Raw genomic sequence first — 21,439 nt, 5'->3', positions numbered from 1 at the left:
TCATTCATTTTCCAGGTAAGTATTGGTGAAATTGAAATTCAGGAAGTCACAGGATCACCAAAGTTATTACAGTTCATCTTTAAAGGATGATAAATGTCTGTATTAAATTTCATGGCAATCCATCTGAGACGTAGTTGCCGAGACATTTCACTCAAAAGCACAAATGTCAACCTAGTGTTAGTCAGAGGATCATCATTTATTGTCAATAATGGGCAATGTTTTCTACAACTGAAATTGGAATAGTTTGGATAGTTGGTCAGACTAAATAAGCAATCTGAAGGCATCAACACTGACTTTAGGAACTTGTGATGGACACTTTTACTATTTTGTCACATTTTATAGAATAACCAATTCATCAACCAAGTAACTGAAAGATTAATCAATAATAAAACAGTAATTTGGTGCAGCCCTACTCACCATAATGTCCTCATCTCTAAAACAACTGGCACACAAAGCAGGTTAAATCAAACGTCAAGAGTGATCTGAAAACACAGTTTGACCCAGGACAGCACTTGATAGTCTGTGCGTCTCAGTGCCAAATGTATTTTTAGAGAAACTCTATCCTTGTGGTTATGCATTCACTAGGCGTTTACACACAAACACTCTTCCTTGCCCTGAATGTCTACAAAAAACTAAACAAAACACACAGACACACACTCCAAAAAATGACTGTCATTCCTCATTTGTTGTCTCTGTCCATCTCCAACTCCAGTCCTTCTACTCAGCTACCATTACCTCTCTGTCTATAACTCAGGCAATAAATCTCTTCTTGGTCACGAACAAGAAGAAAAGACAAATGTGGAAGGAGGGAGGGAGGGAGGGATGAGGGTGAAAGAGATATATGTATGCTCATCCGACAAACGCTCACTGCATTGACATTCACCCTTCTCTTTTCTTTTTGGTGTGCGTTTGTGTGTGTGTGAGTGTGGGCGGGTGAAGGACACTCCACATCTCTCTCAGTGGAGAATAAAGAAGCCTTTGTAATCTCAAGTCTCTAAGGACCTGGGCTTTAAACACACAAATCACGGGCTTCCTATCACAGGGACCGGCTATGTTGACTCACATACATGAACAATGTCACCACACAACTCCTAAAAGATAAAAATCACCAGCCAGCACACCAACAATGTTCCTTCAATAGCACTAAACTTTTTAATGAAAACATCTCACTATGCATCACATCTGATCAACAGGCACGATTGAAATCTTGTAAAAATGAATGCTGTGGGCAACTTGGGTAATTAATATTAATGAACCAGAGGAGCAAAGAAAAATCAGACAGGGAGGAAAAATAGAAGATTGAGACGCAGTACTCACCATCCTCTTTGCATTCCTCGGGCGGCTTTGCCTTCTTGGCGAGCCTCGGGTCCAGCCACGATGTTGTCTTGGTGTTGTGGCTGTGAAGAGACGACAGAAAGAGAGAGTGAGAGGGAGTGTGATAGATGGTGAGCGAGAGGAGACTTGGCAGGAAGAGAGAAGGAGGTTGGTGGATTCTTAATTCAGCCGAAGAATCATTTCAGACAGGAAAGATGAGACTCCCTTGTGTGGCCGCCTCTAAAAAAGGTGACGAGAGAAAACTGGAGGAGAAAAAGCTTTAGCTTAACAAAATGGCAATCAATACTTTTAATTTGCTTACTGTGTCTCATTAGCAGACAAGAGGAGGGGCAGAAAATAGATAGAGGGGTGACTGAGGGAGTGATGGAGGGGAACAGCTGTGGGCTTGGCATACTCATCCCACAGCCTTAGGCAGAAAGCTGGATCTAGATCAGATATGATGAAGTGCCAGGGAAACTTGATGCATCTCAGTCACTTGTCTGAAGTTCTGGTGCCACAGTGGACTCACTCCATGGTGACAGTGAGGAGGGGGTACGAAATGTTTGCAGTAAATAAATGAGGTGAAGTGATGAAAGAAGAGGATGCCATAAAAAGGTTTATATGGCCTCTGTGTATCTTTGTTCTTTTCAATACTTTCTAGTATCACTGCTTTTATTTTGAAGGTAATATGGTATAATATGGGAGAAGGGGTGTTAATTAATATAAATAAACTTATTTTTTGGCCACTAGGGGGCAGAAGAACAAGCTGAGAACATTGACACATGGCTGAGATTTCATGGCAATCCATCTAATAGTTGCTGAGACATTTACTCAAAACTATAAGTGTGAACTTCATGCTAACACTTGATGCAAAGTTAGGGGATCTCAAAAGTCGTTGATATACATTGTCTGGTGACCAGGAATGTCTGAATAAAATTTGGTGCCAATCCATCTCGTAGTTTTCAGAGATATTTCAGTCAGTCTGGACCAAGTGGTGGACCGACTGACCGACATTGCCATCCCCCAGAGCTGCGCTGCTAGCATGGCTAAAAACAGAATATGGAGCAAATGACAGAGACAGCTCTACTATCCTAGATTAAGGTGGAAGATTGAGATTCACGCCAAATAAAGAGCCAAATAAAGACCGGTTCACAGTGAGGTAAAGTCTCTTTTGCTCTGCTTTTGATTCTATTCCATGCAATATCTACTTGTACTCCCTCTTTCTTGTCCTCCGTCTCATCCTACCTCAATCTTCACTATTTTTAATCACTATCCCTTCCTTTTCCTTCCACTGCACTCTCCAACAGCTGCCTCACTTCAAAGGCTGTAGGTAAACGAATTCATCTTGTATGGAGGCCAATCAAAGGGAAGCATCCTCTTGGCAACTGCTATCACTTTGGCACCACATCACTCACGCCCTGACAAAAAAAAAAAAAAATCTTGAAGCTACAAATTCAGTAGGCTAACTGCATTAGTTGTGTAATGTGCTTGATGGATGTGGGAGCATGAGGTTTCTCTGTTTGGGGGAGGAGACATATGGCAAGTTGTCTGCAGTAAAGGGAATTAAAAGTCTGCCTCTGTGGCAAACAGACATGAAGAGGCAACATGTGCCTGGCTGCATGACAACTGTTTTTTCTAGGCCTGGTGTTGCTGTGCGGCTTCTTGCAGTTTATGATGTGTTCAGGCGTGCTGGGACTCAGATGATCCTGTGGGGAAATTTAACCTAATGATTGAAATGATCTATTGATGCAATAAAACTTTTTTTGTAATACAGTAGCTAAATAATTTCCTGTTATGGCCACATTAGCTGATGCTATACTAGAGCACATATCTACATGCATGCACATACAATTCCCTCACCACCAGCGAGATAAAAAACAAACAGCAGCTCCATTATTTCAATTTAATGAAGACTCACCTCCACAATTCTACCGCTGCTGTAAAAAGCTAACAACTTCAATGAATTAAACTTTAGAGCTTATATAACAGACTTCGGTGTAGCAAGGTGTTTCTGGGGACCTCTAAAACTCATTAAACCGCCAAGCATCAATTACAGCCTCTGTGTGTGTGTTTCTGTGTGTACAGAAAGGAATACACAGAAGTAAATTTAGATGTTATTAAGCTCTAAGCAAGTCGCTCAGGTGTTATAATTTGTTACGGGGGAAAGTTGAATATACAGACTTGCTGGTTGGTACTTGGTAGCAATCTTTTTTGTGGTTTTCTAACTAGTTCGTTTAAGTTTCTTGTGGAAAAAAACATATCAGATACAGAGGGTTAGAGTTAGGGTTATTCAAAGCACGGAGTATTTCTATATTAAAACATGTCTGGAGGGGATTTTAAATAATGGGTCAGAAAGGGACGCTCATAGTGACGAATCTAAGAAGCATCACATGATCCTGTAGTCGCCCTCACTGATACGGCACATTTTAGCATCTATTAGCTCATTGTTTTAATTTTTACAGCAATTTTGCAATTTTAATTTACTCTCATAGCTCTCATCAGCCTCCTTTCAAGCTGCAAACTATGATGAATCCACAGTATGCTACCCATCCAGCACTAAACAGCAGACAAGTTGGCAACTATCTGGCGGACGTAGTGGAGCATTCAGCAGCAAAAGAGCAAACATTTTTCCCCTCAGGAGTTTATGGGGACAAAAAATAGCCACAAAGAGATTGAATATGTCACTAACGTTCATTAAGTGGCCTGAAATAAAACTCTGAATGAATGCCAGTGTGTCTGCTGGATGTTGTTCTTTTCATCATGAGTTTTATTAATGACTGAGTGACTGACATATGCAAGTTCAATCGGATTGCCACACAAGGCCATTAAATGTTGTATGACACAGTATCCATGACACTTACTCTATGAAGTAGACCTCTCCTTTCTCAGTGTACGCCATTTCCCAGTTGTCTGGCAGTGGACCTAGCTCGTCGTTCTCCTCTGGTTTGGGTATGGTCATCTTCAGGGACTGTACCTCATCTTTGGGCACCTCGGTTGGGACCTCCGCTGGGTTGCTCTGTGGGGCGATGTCCCCCGACGCATCTGTGCTCTTGTCCTCATGTTCACTTGACTCTGAGGTGACAAACAGGGCAGGATGAGTCAGGCACGACTTATCGCTCAGGGAGGAGAGAGGGATGAGAAGAGTGAACGACAAACGATGCGAAGCGGGTAGAAAAAGACATAGGAGGCTGAGAGACGAGAGATTAATTGAGTGTCATGGTTAGGGTGGAGGCAGATAAAAAAAAAGGAAATAATGATTAGACAAAGGTGAGAGGAAGCGGTGGCTCGGGGGGGGGGGGGGGGGAGGAGTGAGGAGGTGAAGGGAAGAGAGGGAATGATTGAGGTTTACAAGACAAAAAGATGAAGAAAGCAGAGGAGACAATGGAGATTGAGAGGGAAAGCTGGCTGTGATGCCCTAGTTTGAGATGTGGGAGTGTGTGAATGTGTTAGAGAGTGAGAGAGAGAAATGGTGTGTATGGAATAAAGAGAAAGAGATCGCAAAGTGTGTGAGCTTCCCCAGAGGAGAGCTGGCAGAGGGAAGTCGAGAGGGGACAAATGAGAGCAGGGGATTGAGAGATAATCTATGGGAGGGAAAGAGCGAGGTAGCTATCTGCTTAGATCACAGAGCCTGCTGTGCTCTATTGATTCCCCTTCAGCTCTCCTGGTCAGCCCACACTCTGTCCATCTACAGAGACAAAACTCCTCCTGAGCTGAGCGCAGCAGCCCACTTTAACTTCCAACATGGCTCATTGCTCAGCTCAGAGCCTCAAGTTATTGGGCATCTCAACACAGCCAATAACACTCAGTTTAAAAGCCTTCTGGTTCCTGCATTGTCTTTCAGCTCAAAGAGGTACAGTCAGTGTTGTCTACATCATTTAGAGTACATGTAGATAAAAACTGCACACCAGAATTTCTCCTAGATGCCTTTTGGAACAGATTTTAACCCCTTAGGAGCCAGTGCTCTACCTGAAATCTCCATCAAAAGTCTTGGTCTTGAATTGAGATTGCAATTTTGCATTTGGAATAACCTGCTCGGTACTGGAGCAAAAACATTGTCTCCTTTAAAATCACCTCTTACACCCACTTCTATTAACTGTCTTATATGAAATTTTTTCTAATCATTTTGATAACTTTTGTCTTATTCATCCTAATGAGTCTTTTTTAGTCTATGTACATTTATCTTTAAAAAAATAAATACATTTCCTACATTTAAACCTTGTCTTTTAACACTTTTTAAACACTTTAAATAAAGTTATTGGTACATGTTCATCTTATATTTCATTCTTAAATTACAAGTAACTAATTATGTTTCTTTACCTATCCCATATAGCACTAATCATTATTATAACTGTAAAAGGCAAAAAGACATTTTTTCACATAATGTATTTCCCTTATCAAATAAAGAATCCTACCTTCTTTGAGCTCCTTGTTGTAGGAAAACCAAAATCTCATCCTTTTACCAAACTTCCTTACTCAGAACATCACCTTCAGCAGTTTCTTTAAAGGTTGCATGTAAAATTAGCAATAATGTATCAAAGTAACTCCAGAAACTGACTGGGATCAGTGTCCAAACTCTTTGTGTAGTTCTGACTGATGTCCCGATGTGAAAGACTTGGCTGTCCTGCGGCCGTAACACCAGCTTAGAAAGTCACAGGACCAAAGCATGGTTTTGGATTTGGAATCACAAAACTCTAACTCATAATGCCCTCTTTTATGATCTTCTATTCATGTGATCATGGGATGTATTCAAAAGGGGTTCTGTGTGTGTATAAATGTGCATTGGCGTGTGTGTGGCGTATTCAGATGTGTCTTATTCAGCACCTTGTTCTGAAAGACGTTATTGATGGGCAAAATAAACATCTGTACAAAAAAACATCTTCCTCTGTTATTTTATGAATGATAACAACAAGACGTTTGGCCTTGTTGCTTGGACGTTAAATGCTGCTTCTGCATATGTTCAGAGAGGATTACAATGGTTAATGGATAACAACTGGGCTGATTCACAACTGAGAGAAAACACTTAATAAAAATGTCCTTGACTGATTTTTAAAGTGCCTGCAGGCTCCTGTTGAACTGGAGAGCGATATATGTGTATACCCTCTAGCTATCTGTGCTGAGACTATGCTCCATAATGATACCTAATGAATTATATCAAAGTCTGGGGAGCAACGGCACTAATGCTTATCGTCATAAACTGTTTGGTCTAGCGAAGTAATCAGTGACTGTGAGAGTGGAATATAATTAACAGTTAACATATCATGTCATTAAATTGCATAAAGTGATATTTGTGTAACCAATTAAAAGTGATAATCTGCCTTAAAATTATCTTCAAAGAAACCAATGAGAAAGCTATCTCTTTCTGTTGCTAGGCAACCGCTCTAGAGGAGCCTGTTGCTAAACAAGACCATACATTTTGTGCAGATCAGCTTGACCTGGTTCATGACCCTGAACGTTGCTGTCATCATAAGGCTTCCAGCAAAGGCGACCTCGACCTCAGAGTGTGTGGAGGTCGTTGTCGGAACTGACCTGGGGTGACAGCAACACCGTTGCCATTGACGATGGGTCTCTCCTCCTCCTCCTCCTCAGGGGGGTCGATGCTGGCTTTCTCCATGTTGCTGACCGACTTGTTTCGCTTCCTCTTGCCCTCGGAGCTGGGTCTGGCGCCCGGCAGCAGCTGGTCAGTTACATTTAGCAGAAGAGCGCTGGGCTCTGCCGGAGGCTTGGGAGTGCCGTAAAAGTTATCTGGAACAGAGAGGAGGAAGTATAGGAAGATATTTAGATCAATGTCCTTTGTATATGTTGGTAGTTTTAGCCATCTATCAATGTGGCCTGACCAAAGGGTAGTTCTAGTATAGGTCTAAAAGTGAAGCCAATGCAGAAGTGCCTTAAACCTGCATTCTTTCTATTGGCCTTTGGTGGGCAACTCCACTACGGGAAAATGACTACTTAGTCACTCAATTTATTACCTCAGTAAACACTTTCCTAATGAGTTTATGGTCTTAATCGCTAGTTTCATGTCTTCTTCAATACAACATCATTTTGCAAATTATGGTCACATATAATTTAAATTTGATGACAAAGGGCAATGACCATGGTCAAAATGCTAAACTCAAGGCTTCAAAACACAAGTCCACAAACCAATCAATCAATCAATCAATTTATTTATTTCTATTGCACATTTCATACATCGCGATGTAACACAAAGTGCTTGTCAGACACTTATAACAACAAAAAAACTGAGATTAAAGTTGCAAATTTATGAGAAGAATGTCAAAGACAAAGACAAAAACTCACAAATTTGCGAGAAAAATCACACTGACTCACTTTGAACCACTGGAGAGAAGTCGCTCAAATTGTACTTTTTATCCCCTTCCTTCAGGTCAGTATTTCTTTTTTTTCTTTCTTTTTTACATATATAGCCCTAATACACCATCATATTGGACATTGTTAAGCCTAAAAAAAACCTGAAAATGTAATTGATGATGGCAATAATCATGACCTGAGCTGAAGCAGGGCTAAATGTTATGTTCTTATTTATTTGTATGTATGGCATGATGAGGAGGAGAGGGGAGAGACTTTTCTGTTAGTCAGAATCTCATTGATTCTTTACAGAAAGCTGCACAGAGTCTCTAAAGAAACCTCTGCATGCTTCAGTCTCTATGTTTTTTTCTTTGCTCTTAATTGTTTTATAAAACTGCAGCCTGATCTCATTCGGTATCATCAAATCAATAGTTTGATATGTAATGGTTGGATTGGCACAACATTTAGTACATTCATGTTGCTAAAAGGATGAATCCTGATGACTTTGGTGATCCCGACATTTACTCTTAGGTCACCATGAGGTCGACATCTTTTGTTTTGAGCAAATATCTTGACAACTTATGGGTGGATTCTGGTGACACTGACTACAGATATTCAGTGCCTCTAGATGATGTAATAACTTATCCAGCAATATCATCATGTCAAAATACTGCTTTATAAAATATCACTTTACTTACTTCAGTTCTAAAGAGCCAAAGATAGCACACTAACAGGCTGTACCTACTTACTTTACAGCCTCACAGAGCTTCTTGCATGGCTGTTGATGCATGCAGTCTTGTGTACTTTTTCTCTAGTATGTAACAAGTCAATACTTCATAAGACAAAACCAAGAGAGAACACTGACATACAAAACTTTACAATCTATATTTCCATCAATTCTTCATGAAGAAAAACAGAGCGATTAGGATAAATTCAACACACAGAACGTCATCTTAAATTCAAAGAGACAGAGCATGACAGAGTAAAGGGATGAGAGAGGGAAAACACAGCAGGATACCTACACAAATATGAAAGTAAGGATGAGAGAAGTGAGAAGTGCAGATTGAAAGAGGTCCGTGACACTACGGCACCATCCACAGGGAAGATGAGGTGTTCTGCCATTTGACATGTTGTTTCATGTCTAAGCCATCTGATTCTTGAACACACAAGCCAGGGGCTCAACATCACACACCATAGCTTACAACATCACAGCCACTCCAAAGATCTGACTGAGAACCACCAGACAATGCAGAGATCCTTCTTCAGCATTCACTCAACAAGGCAACACATCAAGTGACAGAGGCCGGTATGAACAGCGTTTTTAAATCTGTTATGGACATTTTGGACCTGTCATTGTCAGTCTGCGTGGTTCCTACATGCTTTAAGAAAACTCTTACTGTCCCTGTACCAGAAAAATAACTGTATCCTGTCTTAATGTCTACAGACTTGAGTGATAATGAAAAGCTTTGAAAAGTGAGTTAAAACATTATGACTAACCTCGATCTGCTACAGTTTGCCTATCAGACAGGTCTGTGGAAAATCACTGACTCAGCATATCGTGATCAGGGTATAAATGTCTATGTCAGAATGTTTTGTTATTGATTATGACTCATTTAATACCATTGTAACATCTAAGACCTTGGTCTTTGTAATTCCATCTGTAAGTGGTAGGTGGCAAAGACTTTCTGACAGGCAGACCTCAGAAAGTTAAAGTGGATACTGGCTACTCATCTACGATTGTTGTGAACACAGGAGCACTGCAAGGCTGTCACTTCAGTCCTCTACAGTCTAACTGTAAATGACAACAATAGGGACCCATATACTAAGGAGGTGGGGGATCTCTACATATATGGTGTCAAGACAACAACCTCTCCTTAAATGATGAGAAAACAACAAAGACACTTGATTTTATGACGTCCAAAACTGTTTAGTCACCAGTTACCATTAACAATGTCCATGTTAAAGTTGTGAATAGCTTCAGATTTTTCAGCATTCAGATGTCAGATTTTCTCTCCTGGTCTCTAAACACCACTACACTTTCTGCAATGCCTTAAAAAGAACCCTGGTTAGTTTCCCATACTGGAGACATACTGGTGTGGTGTGGCAACCTGACTGAACATGACCAAAAACAACTGAGAGGGTCAGTAAAAATGGAGGGAAAATAACTGCAGATCCAGGACAATTACACCTCCCGCTGCAGAAGAAAGAGCCTGGATATTATGGAGGGCAGCAGCCACCCAGCACATGGACTGGAAAACACCTACAGAGCATCACAGCTTGGACCAGCTGCCACAAAGACAGTTTTTACCTCCAGGCAGTAAGATTACTTAACAGTAAGTCCTTGCATAACTCACAGTGATTCATTATTATTGTGTTATTTTTTACTTACTGTTTATTTTTTAGTTTTAAGGGCTGAGAGACCCAGGGCAGATGGCATTTCATTGCATTTGAATGTACAATTGTACTTTTTAAATGTACAGTATACGACAATAAACTTGAATTTGAAGATCCACTCAAGGCAACCAGTGTCTGCCAAAGAACACACATCTCATCATGAACCGATTTCAACATTTTAGGAGGATATTTGTTGTTGCCAGGTTCCTTCATCTTCTCCTCTACACATCAATCACTTATGAGACTATGCATGAATTTCCCGAGCATGACTGTGCCTTTCTGAATGGACAATGTTGGACTGAATAATAACCAAATCTCTTCCTCTATCCCTCAGTTTCGGTGTCTGGCCAACTACCCACCTCTGGGAACTGCAGTTTTTCACTTGGCTCAGACTCAGCAGCCCCTTCCAGTCTTCTATTTGGATTTTGCATTTTTCGATCCTTCGGTTTGTCTGCTGGCAGCAACCCAGTGCCCCTGACAGTCTCAATCACTCATTGTGAAAACCTCATATCTTCATGTTTAGGGATTTTTGATTTTCTTTTTTTTTTCTTACGTTACTGTCAAGATTTTTTTTTTTTAAAGAACAATTTTATTCTAAAGGTAGCAAAGTGCTGAAAAGTGACTAGGGGAAAAGTGATAAGGGATTATGCAGAGTCATTGGGAGTTTGTTTCTGGAAAGACATTTAAGTGTTGAGCTTTTTAAATGTCATTCTCAACGCTTTGACCAGAACAAACAATATTTCATCCATATTGTCTGCATTGCAGCGGCAGCAGAAAGTCTCAGCAGTGGATGTTCCAGGACCTGAGCAAATAAAACTCTATCTGTATGGGGGTAAGCGGAAAATTGTGTTTCTGTAGGGGTGAGCTGAACTTCAAATCGAAAAGATGCAGTTTCTCGTGTGGGTTGAAAGTCCATGATAATCAGGCTTGTCTAAAACATTTCTAAAAGCTGCATGAAATATCTGCAGACATAGTTATCAAAAGCTGGAATTTTACTTTTGATTTCTAAAAATTTGACATTTTTGAGAAGGTTTTCAGAAGAACACTTCACATATCTGTTTTATGAGGAAGGTGCCTAGGAGAGCAATGACTCTTCCATGAAGTCTAATTTGAAATAACACATTTAATTGTGACATTTGGGTGGTAGACCTTCATCAGGCAAACGGTTTGTGACAATGAGAAACCACCTTAAATAGGGAGTGGTGTCTTGGCTCTTGTTTCATTCTCTGTGTGTCTCACTGTGTTTGTGTGTGTTCATGTGTGTCCATGGTTGTGGGTGCTCCCTCCTTCTCCTTCTCTTTCTCCTTCTCCTGCTCAGCATGCGACTAGCACACCTGCTCATCATAACCTCATCAATTTGACAGTATATCTCCCCCTGGCTCTCCTTCCAGTCTTCGCCAGATTGTTCCGTCACCCATAGCGGTAGTTCCATGCTCGGGCCAACTTTCCAGTGTGTTCTTTGCTCTTTAAGTATTTTTCGCTGTTATAACCATGTGTCTCCCTGTGCTCCAGAACTCCTCCTTATGTGCCAGCCCGGCTTGCTCCATTCAACAGACATCTGCCTGCTTGCCAAGACTCCTCTACAGCCACGCTTACTACCCAGCCCTCTGTCTACCTGCTCACCGCTCTGCTGTTTTTGTAATAGACTTTCTGCATTTGGGTATGTTTAATAAGTACTTTTAACATTCAAATATGTATTATATCAAATGGGTGTAATAATCAAATAGATGAAGGTAGAGGTCATTGTTACTAAAGATATGTATACATTGATTATGTGTTTGACCACTGGATGTTTTGTGAGGCCTTGATGTATTTATTATGTATTTGTATTGATTATAAAGGGTTCTATTTATTTATTCATGCTGATTGTTCACATGCCATGTAAATGTATGTCTCCAACTTCTACCTCAATGCAAAAGTGAAGCCAAAATATCTCCTGATCTACCTTAGCCGTCTCGACACCAGATGGAGGTTTGAAAGCGGTGGTCATAGCTGTCAATAATGACCTTACATGCCTTTTTTATATCGTCAAATAACTAATTAAAAACAAATTCATCAGATAAAATGAGCACACAAACATCAGTGTGATAAGAGCTTCCTAAAATGACAGTAAACGTCTTTGGGGAAAAAGTACAGACAGACAGACAGTGTGTAAGAGTATGAGAAGGTTTTCACACAAGAGTAGAAAGGTTTTACTGTTCGCTACAGACACAGGTGCTGGGGTGAGATGTCCTATCACGTTGGTCCAAAGTCTGAGAGATGAAAGAAAGATCAGCCACAATTTGCCTCTAAGGCTTTTTAAAAAATCTGGGAGAGTAAAATAAAGTTTAAAAGATCTCCACAGAAGTTTACAGAGAAGGACTTCAGACACAGTTGGGGTGTGCAGTGCTTCTCAATAGGTTTTTTTTTATTAGTCTATCCTTTAATAGCTACAGTATCTCCTCTGTTCATGTGTCCCTGGCAGAAAAAATCAGACATGAGAAGACAATGTGTGTGAATATCCACAGAGATTACTCAATTGCTAATTTGAGCACAAACTCCAACACTGACTGCAGACGGTTTGGAGAACAGGAAGAATAGCCATAGCAATAGAGATATATTAAAAAAAACTAAACACATCAGATGGCGTTTCCTTCTGCCTCGGAAAGACCCATTGAAACATCAAGCTCATGTTCTGGAAATCATGAAGGCTGCTATGAAAAATGGAGGAGAGCAGCTGTAAAAAGATTATGGGGACTGTCGGGATTAGAACCCCCGGACCAAAGACACAAATCCTGAAGCCTTAAGGGGCTGAAGATTTTGGCGAATCTTTTGAGAAGTGAAGGAACTGTATGCTCCATGTGTGAACTTGAATAACCCCGCGGCATCACAGGAACTTAGGACTTTGAAGTCTGAAGTGGTCTGAAGTGGTGAAATCACTCTCACATCTGACAGGCTTACTGATTTTGGTCTAGAGTTCCATTCACATGCTGATAATGAAGAGATACACGAGGAAAAACAAATTAACAAAAAGTCTGATTAAAAAATCACCACTAGAGCATCAAAGTAGTCAAATCAATTTGGGTTCTGAAAGTTGTTTCCACATTGAAAATAAGAGCCGGACTGGCATATTTGAGGCTGATACCAATATAGATTTTTACTAATTGAAAAATATATTCATTTTTTTTGATAAGGAGACTTTAAATTTGGATATGAACATATTTTGACTAATATGTGTATGGAGTGAGACATCTTACAGTTGAACAAGCTATGTCACCATTTCATAAATCTCCACATATGTATCCTTTTCCTCTGAGTTTCTTCTTACTTATGAGCCATCATCTACACAGATGTCACTATATCTGCAATGACTGATTATCAGCTTTATCACCCTAGCAACAAAAGAGTAAAAATTAAGATTACAGTACATAAAAATCAAAGAAGAGAAGCCACCTTAAAATGTGCAATTTGTAACAAAACACCCAAACCACAGGGATTTCAATTCTTCAGTGTGAAGCATTAATGGGGGGGGGGCTGAAAATTAACATTACACTTAGTCAAAACCTGATGATTCACTACAGGGTTTTCTGGCCTAACATCAAATATATTCAGCTGGTGTTGCTGTGTTTTTATGCGCTAATTTCAAATATTAAGAATGCCAAATTTGTTTCAGCACAGTTTTCTGCCTCCAACTGTTTCATGAAAATATTTCCTCTCACCTAGTTTTAGTCCCTCAATTCTTTAGCAAATCATGCTTTTGTGATTTTTCTGATATTTTTATGCTGGATAATGCTCCTTGCAAGTTGAAAGTTGCTTTATATAGTTATATCTAAATCATCCTACTTGACAAGTTTCCATTTTGAGCAAAGAAGGAAAAAAATAGGTAAAATCCTACCACTACTGTTTATTTATAGATAGTGGACTGAGGGGCTGCATACATGGCCAGTTGAAGATAAATAATGACTTTTTGAAGTTTAAATCATGCTAAGATATTCTAGTAGAGCCCCAGAATACAGATATGGACCTGGAAATGTACTTGACACATCCCCTTTAAGCTCAGTATAAGATTCACTTTCTTTAGCACTCACACAGTTCACACAGATCAAGAGAGTTGAACAATTGATTATTTTTTCATGTACAAATGTGTGAGAGCTCAAACAGTTCAAACAATCTCAACACCACCACCAGCACCATCCAGCCAATATGAGGGATAGAAAACCACCACACACAGTACTAGAGAAAAAACATGACTTCTGATGATGTAGTAATTAAAACTTATGGTTAAATCATCCCTCTGACTCCTGTAATTCATTAAAAAACACATGATTGAGAATTTAGAGTGAAAAAATAAACTTGACATAGCAGTTTTATCTGTTTTTGCAATTCAATTTGTTTTCCAATTTATTTGCTTCCAATTTGCTTAATCATAGAGTGAGAAACAGCAAGATGCCTGGAGTTCACAGACTCTCAAGGACACTTAGCACAAACTGAGCTTCCTGTTCTTGGTAACCACCATTCAAAACTTTTTCACTGCTCCAAAAGCCACCTGATCTACAGCGGAGCCTCCATTTTTAAATTTTACCCTTCTCCCTGTCTTACATATCTTATGAGTCCATTACATTATTAAAATATATAAAATGCTGAATGACCACACAGTAGAAACTCTATCTCCCTCTCCCTGTGGAAAGCATTCTCTGAAAGTGATGCACGGCTCCCATCGCAGAAAGGATCTAACATTGCCTCTGGCAACCAACCGTTAAATTGGCCATCTGCAATTTTGCTTTTTTTCCCTCTTTACCTGCAGTTGGTGGCAGGACGACAGAGGCTGGAGTCAGGTGGGAGAAAGAGGAGAAAGTTAGCTGCTATGTGTTATCTATATAATGGCAGGGGTCCCTGAAGAGTTGGAGGTGGCCAAGCAGACCAGGGGCTGCGTTTTTCGAGTGGTTTAAAATCCAAGCCTCGGGCCTGTCTGACCACAGGAGAGAGAGGATAGAGAGAGTCTGTTTGTTTTGATTAGGCAACTGAAGAGTCACTGCAGCTCAGACTCAAGGACTGAGCCAAGAGAGAGCCAACATGAAGGTAGTGCTTAGATTTGTGTGTGTGTGTGTGTGTGTGAATGTGCGCTGGCTTCATTCAGAATTTACAGAAGATATACAGAAGTGTCCTTCATGAGTGATGACACTCTTGTCTCCACAAAGCCAAAAGATGGATGGATGGGAGCTTACGTGTCAGTGTGTGTGTGTGTGTGTGTGTGTGTGTGTGTGTGTGTGTGGTGTATGGATGGGGAGTGATGAGCATTCATTCAAACTCCTGTCAGAGAAAAATGCCACATCGCAGCATAAATTCCACAGGTAAAAAAAAAATAAAAAAAAAATTGAAATATCACAAAAGAGGAATGACCGCAATCACATGCATTGTTAAGCGTGACTCGACTAAATCCTTACCTTCATATGTTCCGCTCTCTAGCAAGGCTCCACTTTTCTCCAATTCCATAAACCGGTCAACGGTCACAAAATTATAATCCACCCCCGGGACCTCTCCTTCCTTGGGCTGCCTGGTTGTGCCTGTAGGAGATAAGCGAGGAGAGAAGAAGAGACATAGTTAGAGCCGCCGAAACTGCGAACGCCTCATAACTGCACCAATGAGAAGAGACTTTAAGTGAGAGTGAGTCTTTGTCGGTGTGTTTTCGAAAAAAAAGATCAGAACATACCAGAGCTGAAACACATCAACCCTGACCCAGCTCTATTCATTAAGTGCCCTCTTTATTCCTTTTTGTCCTTTTCCTTCTTGCACTGCCTGGACTGAATACTTGAGCAGTGTGCTTTCGGGGGGAGGAGTGGCTAGGTACCATTTCAGGAGCTAAGTGATGCAATTTGGACACCAAGAGGAGAAATCAAGTCAATTTGCATGGAGCTGACAGCATGTCGAGGACTCCCTGACAGGCTCCGCAGTTCTGCCAGCTGACTGTATCCTAGGACTGATGAAAATATTTCGTCCTGTAATAGAGGCATTTTTAAAGTCGAGCTCAGTTGATACGACAACCATGACTCCTCAAGTTACTGGAACAATGTGTGCTTAAGTGTTTATGGTGTTAAACAGAGATACAAATTATTTCCTAAACACCTTCTCATCAACGTGTCCTAATTAGACTTGTTAAAACTGATCCCAGCTGTGATAACACACCGGCACTCAACCCCTGAGGAGCTGAATGGGTTTTCAAATCTGAGCGAGGGTTGTTCACACTAAAAGAGGAGCCCGCAAAGCATACTTGTTAGACTCTCACTACAGCATATAAAGTATCCATGTGTGTATTTTAAAGTTAGCAGTGGGGGGGAGGGGGGGGGCCACTGTGCCACTAATCGCTGATGATGGGTGGTGTGATTTATCTTTAAAAAGGCCGACAGACAACCCTCCTTCATTACTGTACAAGGTTTTGCTGTGTAGATCCAGGCCAAGAGGAGCCAGGAGTGTGAAAGTTTCAGTTTCTTCCAAACACTGAGTGCCAAACTGGTCTTGAGACTACCCAGAGGGGACAATGGTTGAAAAGAACTAGTTTGTACAACCATGTCTTAGAGGTAAAAGTGGAACAAGATACAATCATCAGTCAGAGGAGATAATGGTGCACATTGAGCTATTTTCTCAGTTACACACACTTTGCTTTGTGTGTGGAGGTAAGTTGGAGAAAAATGCTTCTTCCAAACTTTTCAATGAATAGCAAAAGGTCTTCAGTCAAAACCCAAGTTCAGAGCTTTGGAATGAAGTTTTGGTACTGTTTCACTTTTCATTGTGAACCAAAAAAAAAAAATCATTTCTTGGGGAACCCTGGCGGCACCGGGCTCATGGCAGTGAACTTTGTTGAGTCATTCCTCATTTTCTATCTTCTCTCTATACTGTTGCTGTTAAATAAAGGCACAGAATGCATTAAAAGAAATCAACTGAGCACAAGAAAGGAAAAAAAATCCCTTATGACTGTTTCTGAACTGAAGAAGCCTTTTCAGTCAAAACAGCTTCCATCATTACCCCATAGTCCAAAAACGTGGTTTCAACTTTCACCAGACAGCTTCAAACAATGTAATGAATAGAAAATGAGTCCTAATGAGACCATCAAGCAGCCAGGCCTTTCCAAAAGTTGTCTTGTTAATACGCTGATTAATTGGTCCTTAAATGGAGAAACTAAACCCACCAACGGTTTTATGATCAGCTTGTCTGATGGAGATTGCAGTGGTTGAACTTCTTTGTTCACAGCACATTCGATGATCTTCCTCCAAAAACAACACAACTCTCATGCTGGATTTATGGGTTTTTCTTCAGACCTCCCGAGTGCTCTCCACAAATTTACTGTCGACAACCCTTGAAGCCAAAACACCAGACTGGAACCTGCTGACGGAGTAATTTGTAAGAACTTTTAAGAGCAAATCAGCAGCAGGGAACACTGTTATTTGCTGAAAAAAAGCTGTGTGTATGTGAGTGAGTGTTTGTGCCGCACCTCCAGCGGAGACTTCTTTGATTGTGTCTGTCTGCATGGGGGCTTGTGTACCCGTCAGATTAGCCTCCCTCACAGGCAGAGCTACTGACTGAGCAGCACACACGCACACACACAATTCAGAGAGGACCTTTGATGTTGCAGATCTATATTTAGCAGCATCTTCTGGTGGGACTTCTCTCGGGTGACATTTTCTAAAAGGAGGCAAACCACAATGCTTCTAGATTTTCAGTCCTTTGTATGTGGGTCATGATACTATACTGCATATCAGCGATTCTCTAAACACAGCAACCTCTCTGAAGTGTAATAATGATCTTGGATATTTTTAGGAAGGAATATAATCATTGTTTACAGTGTCTTAATTTGAGAACATAGAGAAACTCATTATGGTTAAATACAGTGTCCATCACATTGTCAGAGTGGCTACAGCCTGCAGGAGCCATGATATTCAAATCCCCTGCAGGTGTGTTTCTGGATTTAGGCCAATTCAGGAGTGTGGGAAGCTCACTATAAATAAGATTTTTTTCTTTTTTTTCTTTTTGCACATACATCCTTTCAATCTGTCAAGTTCCTGTTTAGTACGGAGACAGAATGAGAGAAAGAAACAAAGAAAAAGAGAAAGTAAGCCGGATCCCACCAGATAACTAGATCATACTCTAGTGTTAAACTGGATTTACACTTTTGTGTTTGGAGGCGATGTCGTAGCAAGAGAGCTCGTGTATAACAGGGACATCAACGCCTTAAAACTGAACACGATGGGGCGACAGCGGCTACAGAGATATCTCATGACTGCAATACAGTAACTGTGTCAGTAGAGCTGAGAAGACAAGTCGTTTGAGCCATTTTTCAACTAAAAATACCCAATATTGTCAGGTATAAGATGTGCTACTTTTCTGTCTTATACTATAAACTAAATATTTCTGGGTATTGGATTATTGGTCATACACAGCGATTTAAAGATAACACCTCTGACTTATTGGGCATTTTTCACTGACGTTAAACAGACAAAACAAAATAATCTGCAGATCAATCGATGATGAGGAAATCATTAGTTGCAGAGCTTCTTTCTTGTAAAAATGACTTTACAGAGAATACAATATTTCTATTGTTGCTCTACATCACAAAGGGCTCTTTTATATAGAGATTCTGCATTATAGCTGCAAAGAAGATCAGTCATTAATCCGCCTTTTGCTTTTTTATATTGAAACAAAGAAAGCCGGCATAGTGCTGTACCTGTCTGTGCTTTTACATAACATGCTGCATGTCCCTTCAACAGAGATGTCAATCGGGCTTTGTGACTACCTCTGTAGCCGGGTTATTGGTGGAGCAACTCTGCCCCCCCCCCACCCCACTCTGTATCTGTACCTTTTATATAGAACAGTGAGGCAGAACAACGGCTCAGAATTCCTGCTTTGGACGGGCTGTATAAAAGAGACTACAGTGAATAAAAGAATGTGAACAGAATTACTGTACTATGATATACTTCTCTATAATAAAAGGATAACATGGCCTGAAAATGCATGACTCACTGATGTGGTTTCACCAACAAATCCGATGCTAAACTTAAACACAAATTCAACACTGGAGGCATCTACGGCAGGCGTGCATTATACAGAAGTAAAAATCCACCATTACTGCAGCTTCTTGCAGTCTTCAAAGACAACAAAAAGATCTTGGCAACGGATAGCGAGCCAGTGAATAGCAGGTCATTTGTCCCTTGTTGCAAATGCGAGGGAAATGTTCAGAGGAATAATTTGTTCTCTTGGGATGTAAGACAAGAAATATGACCGTGAAAGAGTGCAAAAAGACAAGGAGTAATGATAATGTCTGCTGAGGTGGTGGTAAAGGGGAGTGAGCAAAGGTAGAATCGGGGATGTATGAAAAGAGGCAGCATATGTAGCGAATGAGAAGACAGTTTTAGCCGTAACATAACACTGTAGCTCTCCTAGCCTGCAGCCATCTTGCTGTTCTCCGATATGTCCTCGAGCCAGATTCAACTCCACAACCACAGGTCACGAGTCCAACTCCCACTCGTGCAGCCGAGCACCATTACTGTATGCCCCGGTCACCGCTAACACCTGTAGTGCATTCATACCAGGGCTCCTACAGATTGCATTAGCATAGTTTTAAGTTATCTGTATGTTAATAAAACACACAGCATTAAAAGAATGACCTCCATGTTCGGCTTCACATTTGCACACTGCGCAGTAAAAAAAAAAAAAACACACTATATAACCTGAGTACAATTTGAACCTGTGATAACTGCAGGCAATATAAAAAGGCTCAATGAGGGCCCAGCCAATCTGTGGAAAGCAGAAACATTGACCCCTATTTGAAACAAAGGCTTTATATCCAGAGAATATCCGGAGGCATCAGAGAGAGAGATTGTACGGCAAATTCATGACAGGGAGTCAAAGCATGTGTAAAGACCCCGAGGAAGTGATTATACTGTGAGCATTCATGCTAATCATCTCATGCTGAGTGTGAACAGTACAACTTGTAGTGTAATGTCCTTTCAGTAAATACAGACAGAGGAAATAAATAAAGGACATAATGCATTTCTAATAAGGGCAGATATAATGTAAATGCACCTTAACAGGTTAAAGGAAGTAAGAATACGTCTCTGAAGTCATCCTGTCCTGAAGTTTGGTAAAACAGGACACCTCGCTGCTCTCTGGCTGCTAGTCAAGGCCTTTTTCTCAGAGCTCTTTCTCTTTCTCAACTGTATCTGGCCAATATAGTACGTGATATGAATACATTGAAGCTACAATTAAGTACAAATATGGAATTTCTAACTAAATTGGTGTTAACTGGGTTGCTGGCCTTGCCATCGGCATGGTTGTTTTTAGCCACGCTAGCAGCATAGCTCTAGGGATTGTAATGCTACTCTGTTGGTTGAGATGCTGCTTTGGTCCAGATTGAAATCCCATGAAATGTTATACAGACATTCACTGTGCTTGGAAGGTGAATCCCAATGAGTTTTATTATCTCCTGACTTTTCCTGTAGCGCCACCATGAGGCTGAAATTGGTTTTGACTGAACTCTCTCAACACCTATTAGATGGATTATCTTAAAATGTGGTCCATTCATGTCCACCTCAGGATGAATTATAATAACTTTCATTATATCTTACATTTTACACCTAGCACACAACGAGGTGTGAATTTCGTTAAACAAATATAGAATACTGCTCTTGGATGTGTGATTGAAAGGTTCATTAATTAACTGGTTAACCTTGAGGAAAAAGACACTTGCTGACATTTGTGTAGCCATTAATTATGCACTAAATTGTACAAGCTGGATTTTTTCCAAGAAAATACAAGCCAGGACAACATGTTTGTTTTACGAATGAACTTTGAACCTCAGCAAGGAATCTTTGTGAACACAGGCTCCAGTTGTATTGTTAGCATTTAGTGGAGCTCAGCAATGGGTACATTTGTCCTAATGCACTGAGAATTGGTGGCAGCGGAAGTATATTGAACATTTAATTTAGTAAACAGGTGGATCACCACACATATTTACTGTAATTGCTGTAGCTTTGGGTAGACATTATCGTTTAAGCAGCTCGTTGGTGATGTTAAATTATTAAGTCCATCTCCCTTTTGTTTTAAATACACCCACACAGTCAAATACAGGCAAATTTAGCCATTCATCAGGTAAACCAACTTGGTGCAACATATGTTAATTTTGTCAAGTACACAGGTTATGATGTATCTAGCATAAGAAAAGTAGACCAGGTGACAGCCTTACTTAGCACTCCCAAGCTTGTGCTCATTTGGTGTATTACAGCAGCTGCTTTTGTTGCTGCATAACCAGAGGGAAACTTGCTCTAGGAGTATATATATCAACTGTAAATGTGGATCTGGGGTTGGAAATAGGATCAACTAGCGTCTATCCTCTAGCAGGGTGCACACTCCCTTTTTGTACTGTAATAACAGGCCAGTATAGTGGACAATAGCCTCAGGCTGG

The 21,439-nt window shown here is 40.5% G+C and overlaps 1 protein-coding gene across 1 annotated transcript in view; it reads right to left on the bottom strand.

Annotated features, from left to right (window-relative positions):
- The window catches only part of magi2a (membrane associated guanylate kinase, WW and PDZ domain containing 2a), a 228,452-nt gene that overhangs the window by 67,527 nt on the left and 139,486 nt on the right, over positions 1–21,439 (bottom strand). The window contains exons 3-6 of the mRNA XM_053343945.1: positions 15,432–15,551; positions 6,841–7,056; positions 4,176–4,386; positions 1,318–1,397 (exon numbers count right to left, since the gene is read on the bottom strand). Coding sequence (XP_053199920.1) covers positions 1,318–1,397; positions 4,176–4,386; positions 6,841–7,056; positions 15,432–15,551 — 627 coding nt within the window. The remainder of the gene's footprint in view (positions 1–1,317; positions 1,398–4,175; positions 4,387–6,840; positions 7,057–15,431; positions 15,552–21,439) is intronic.

This window comes from Scomber japonicus, chromosome 23 (assembly GCF_027409825.1).
Source record: "Scomber japonicus isolate fScoJap1 chromosome 23, fScoJap1.pri, whole genome shotgun sequence".
Lineage (NCBI taxonomy): Eukaryota > Metazoa > Chordata > Actinopteri > Scombriformes > Scombridae > Scomber > Scomber japonicus.
Note: the sequence above shows the minus strand (reverse complement) of the source record. Positions and strands in the feature narration are given on the sequence as shown.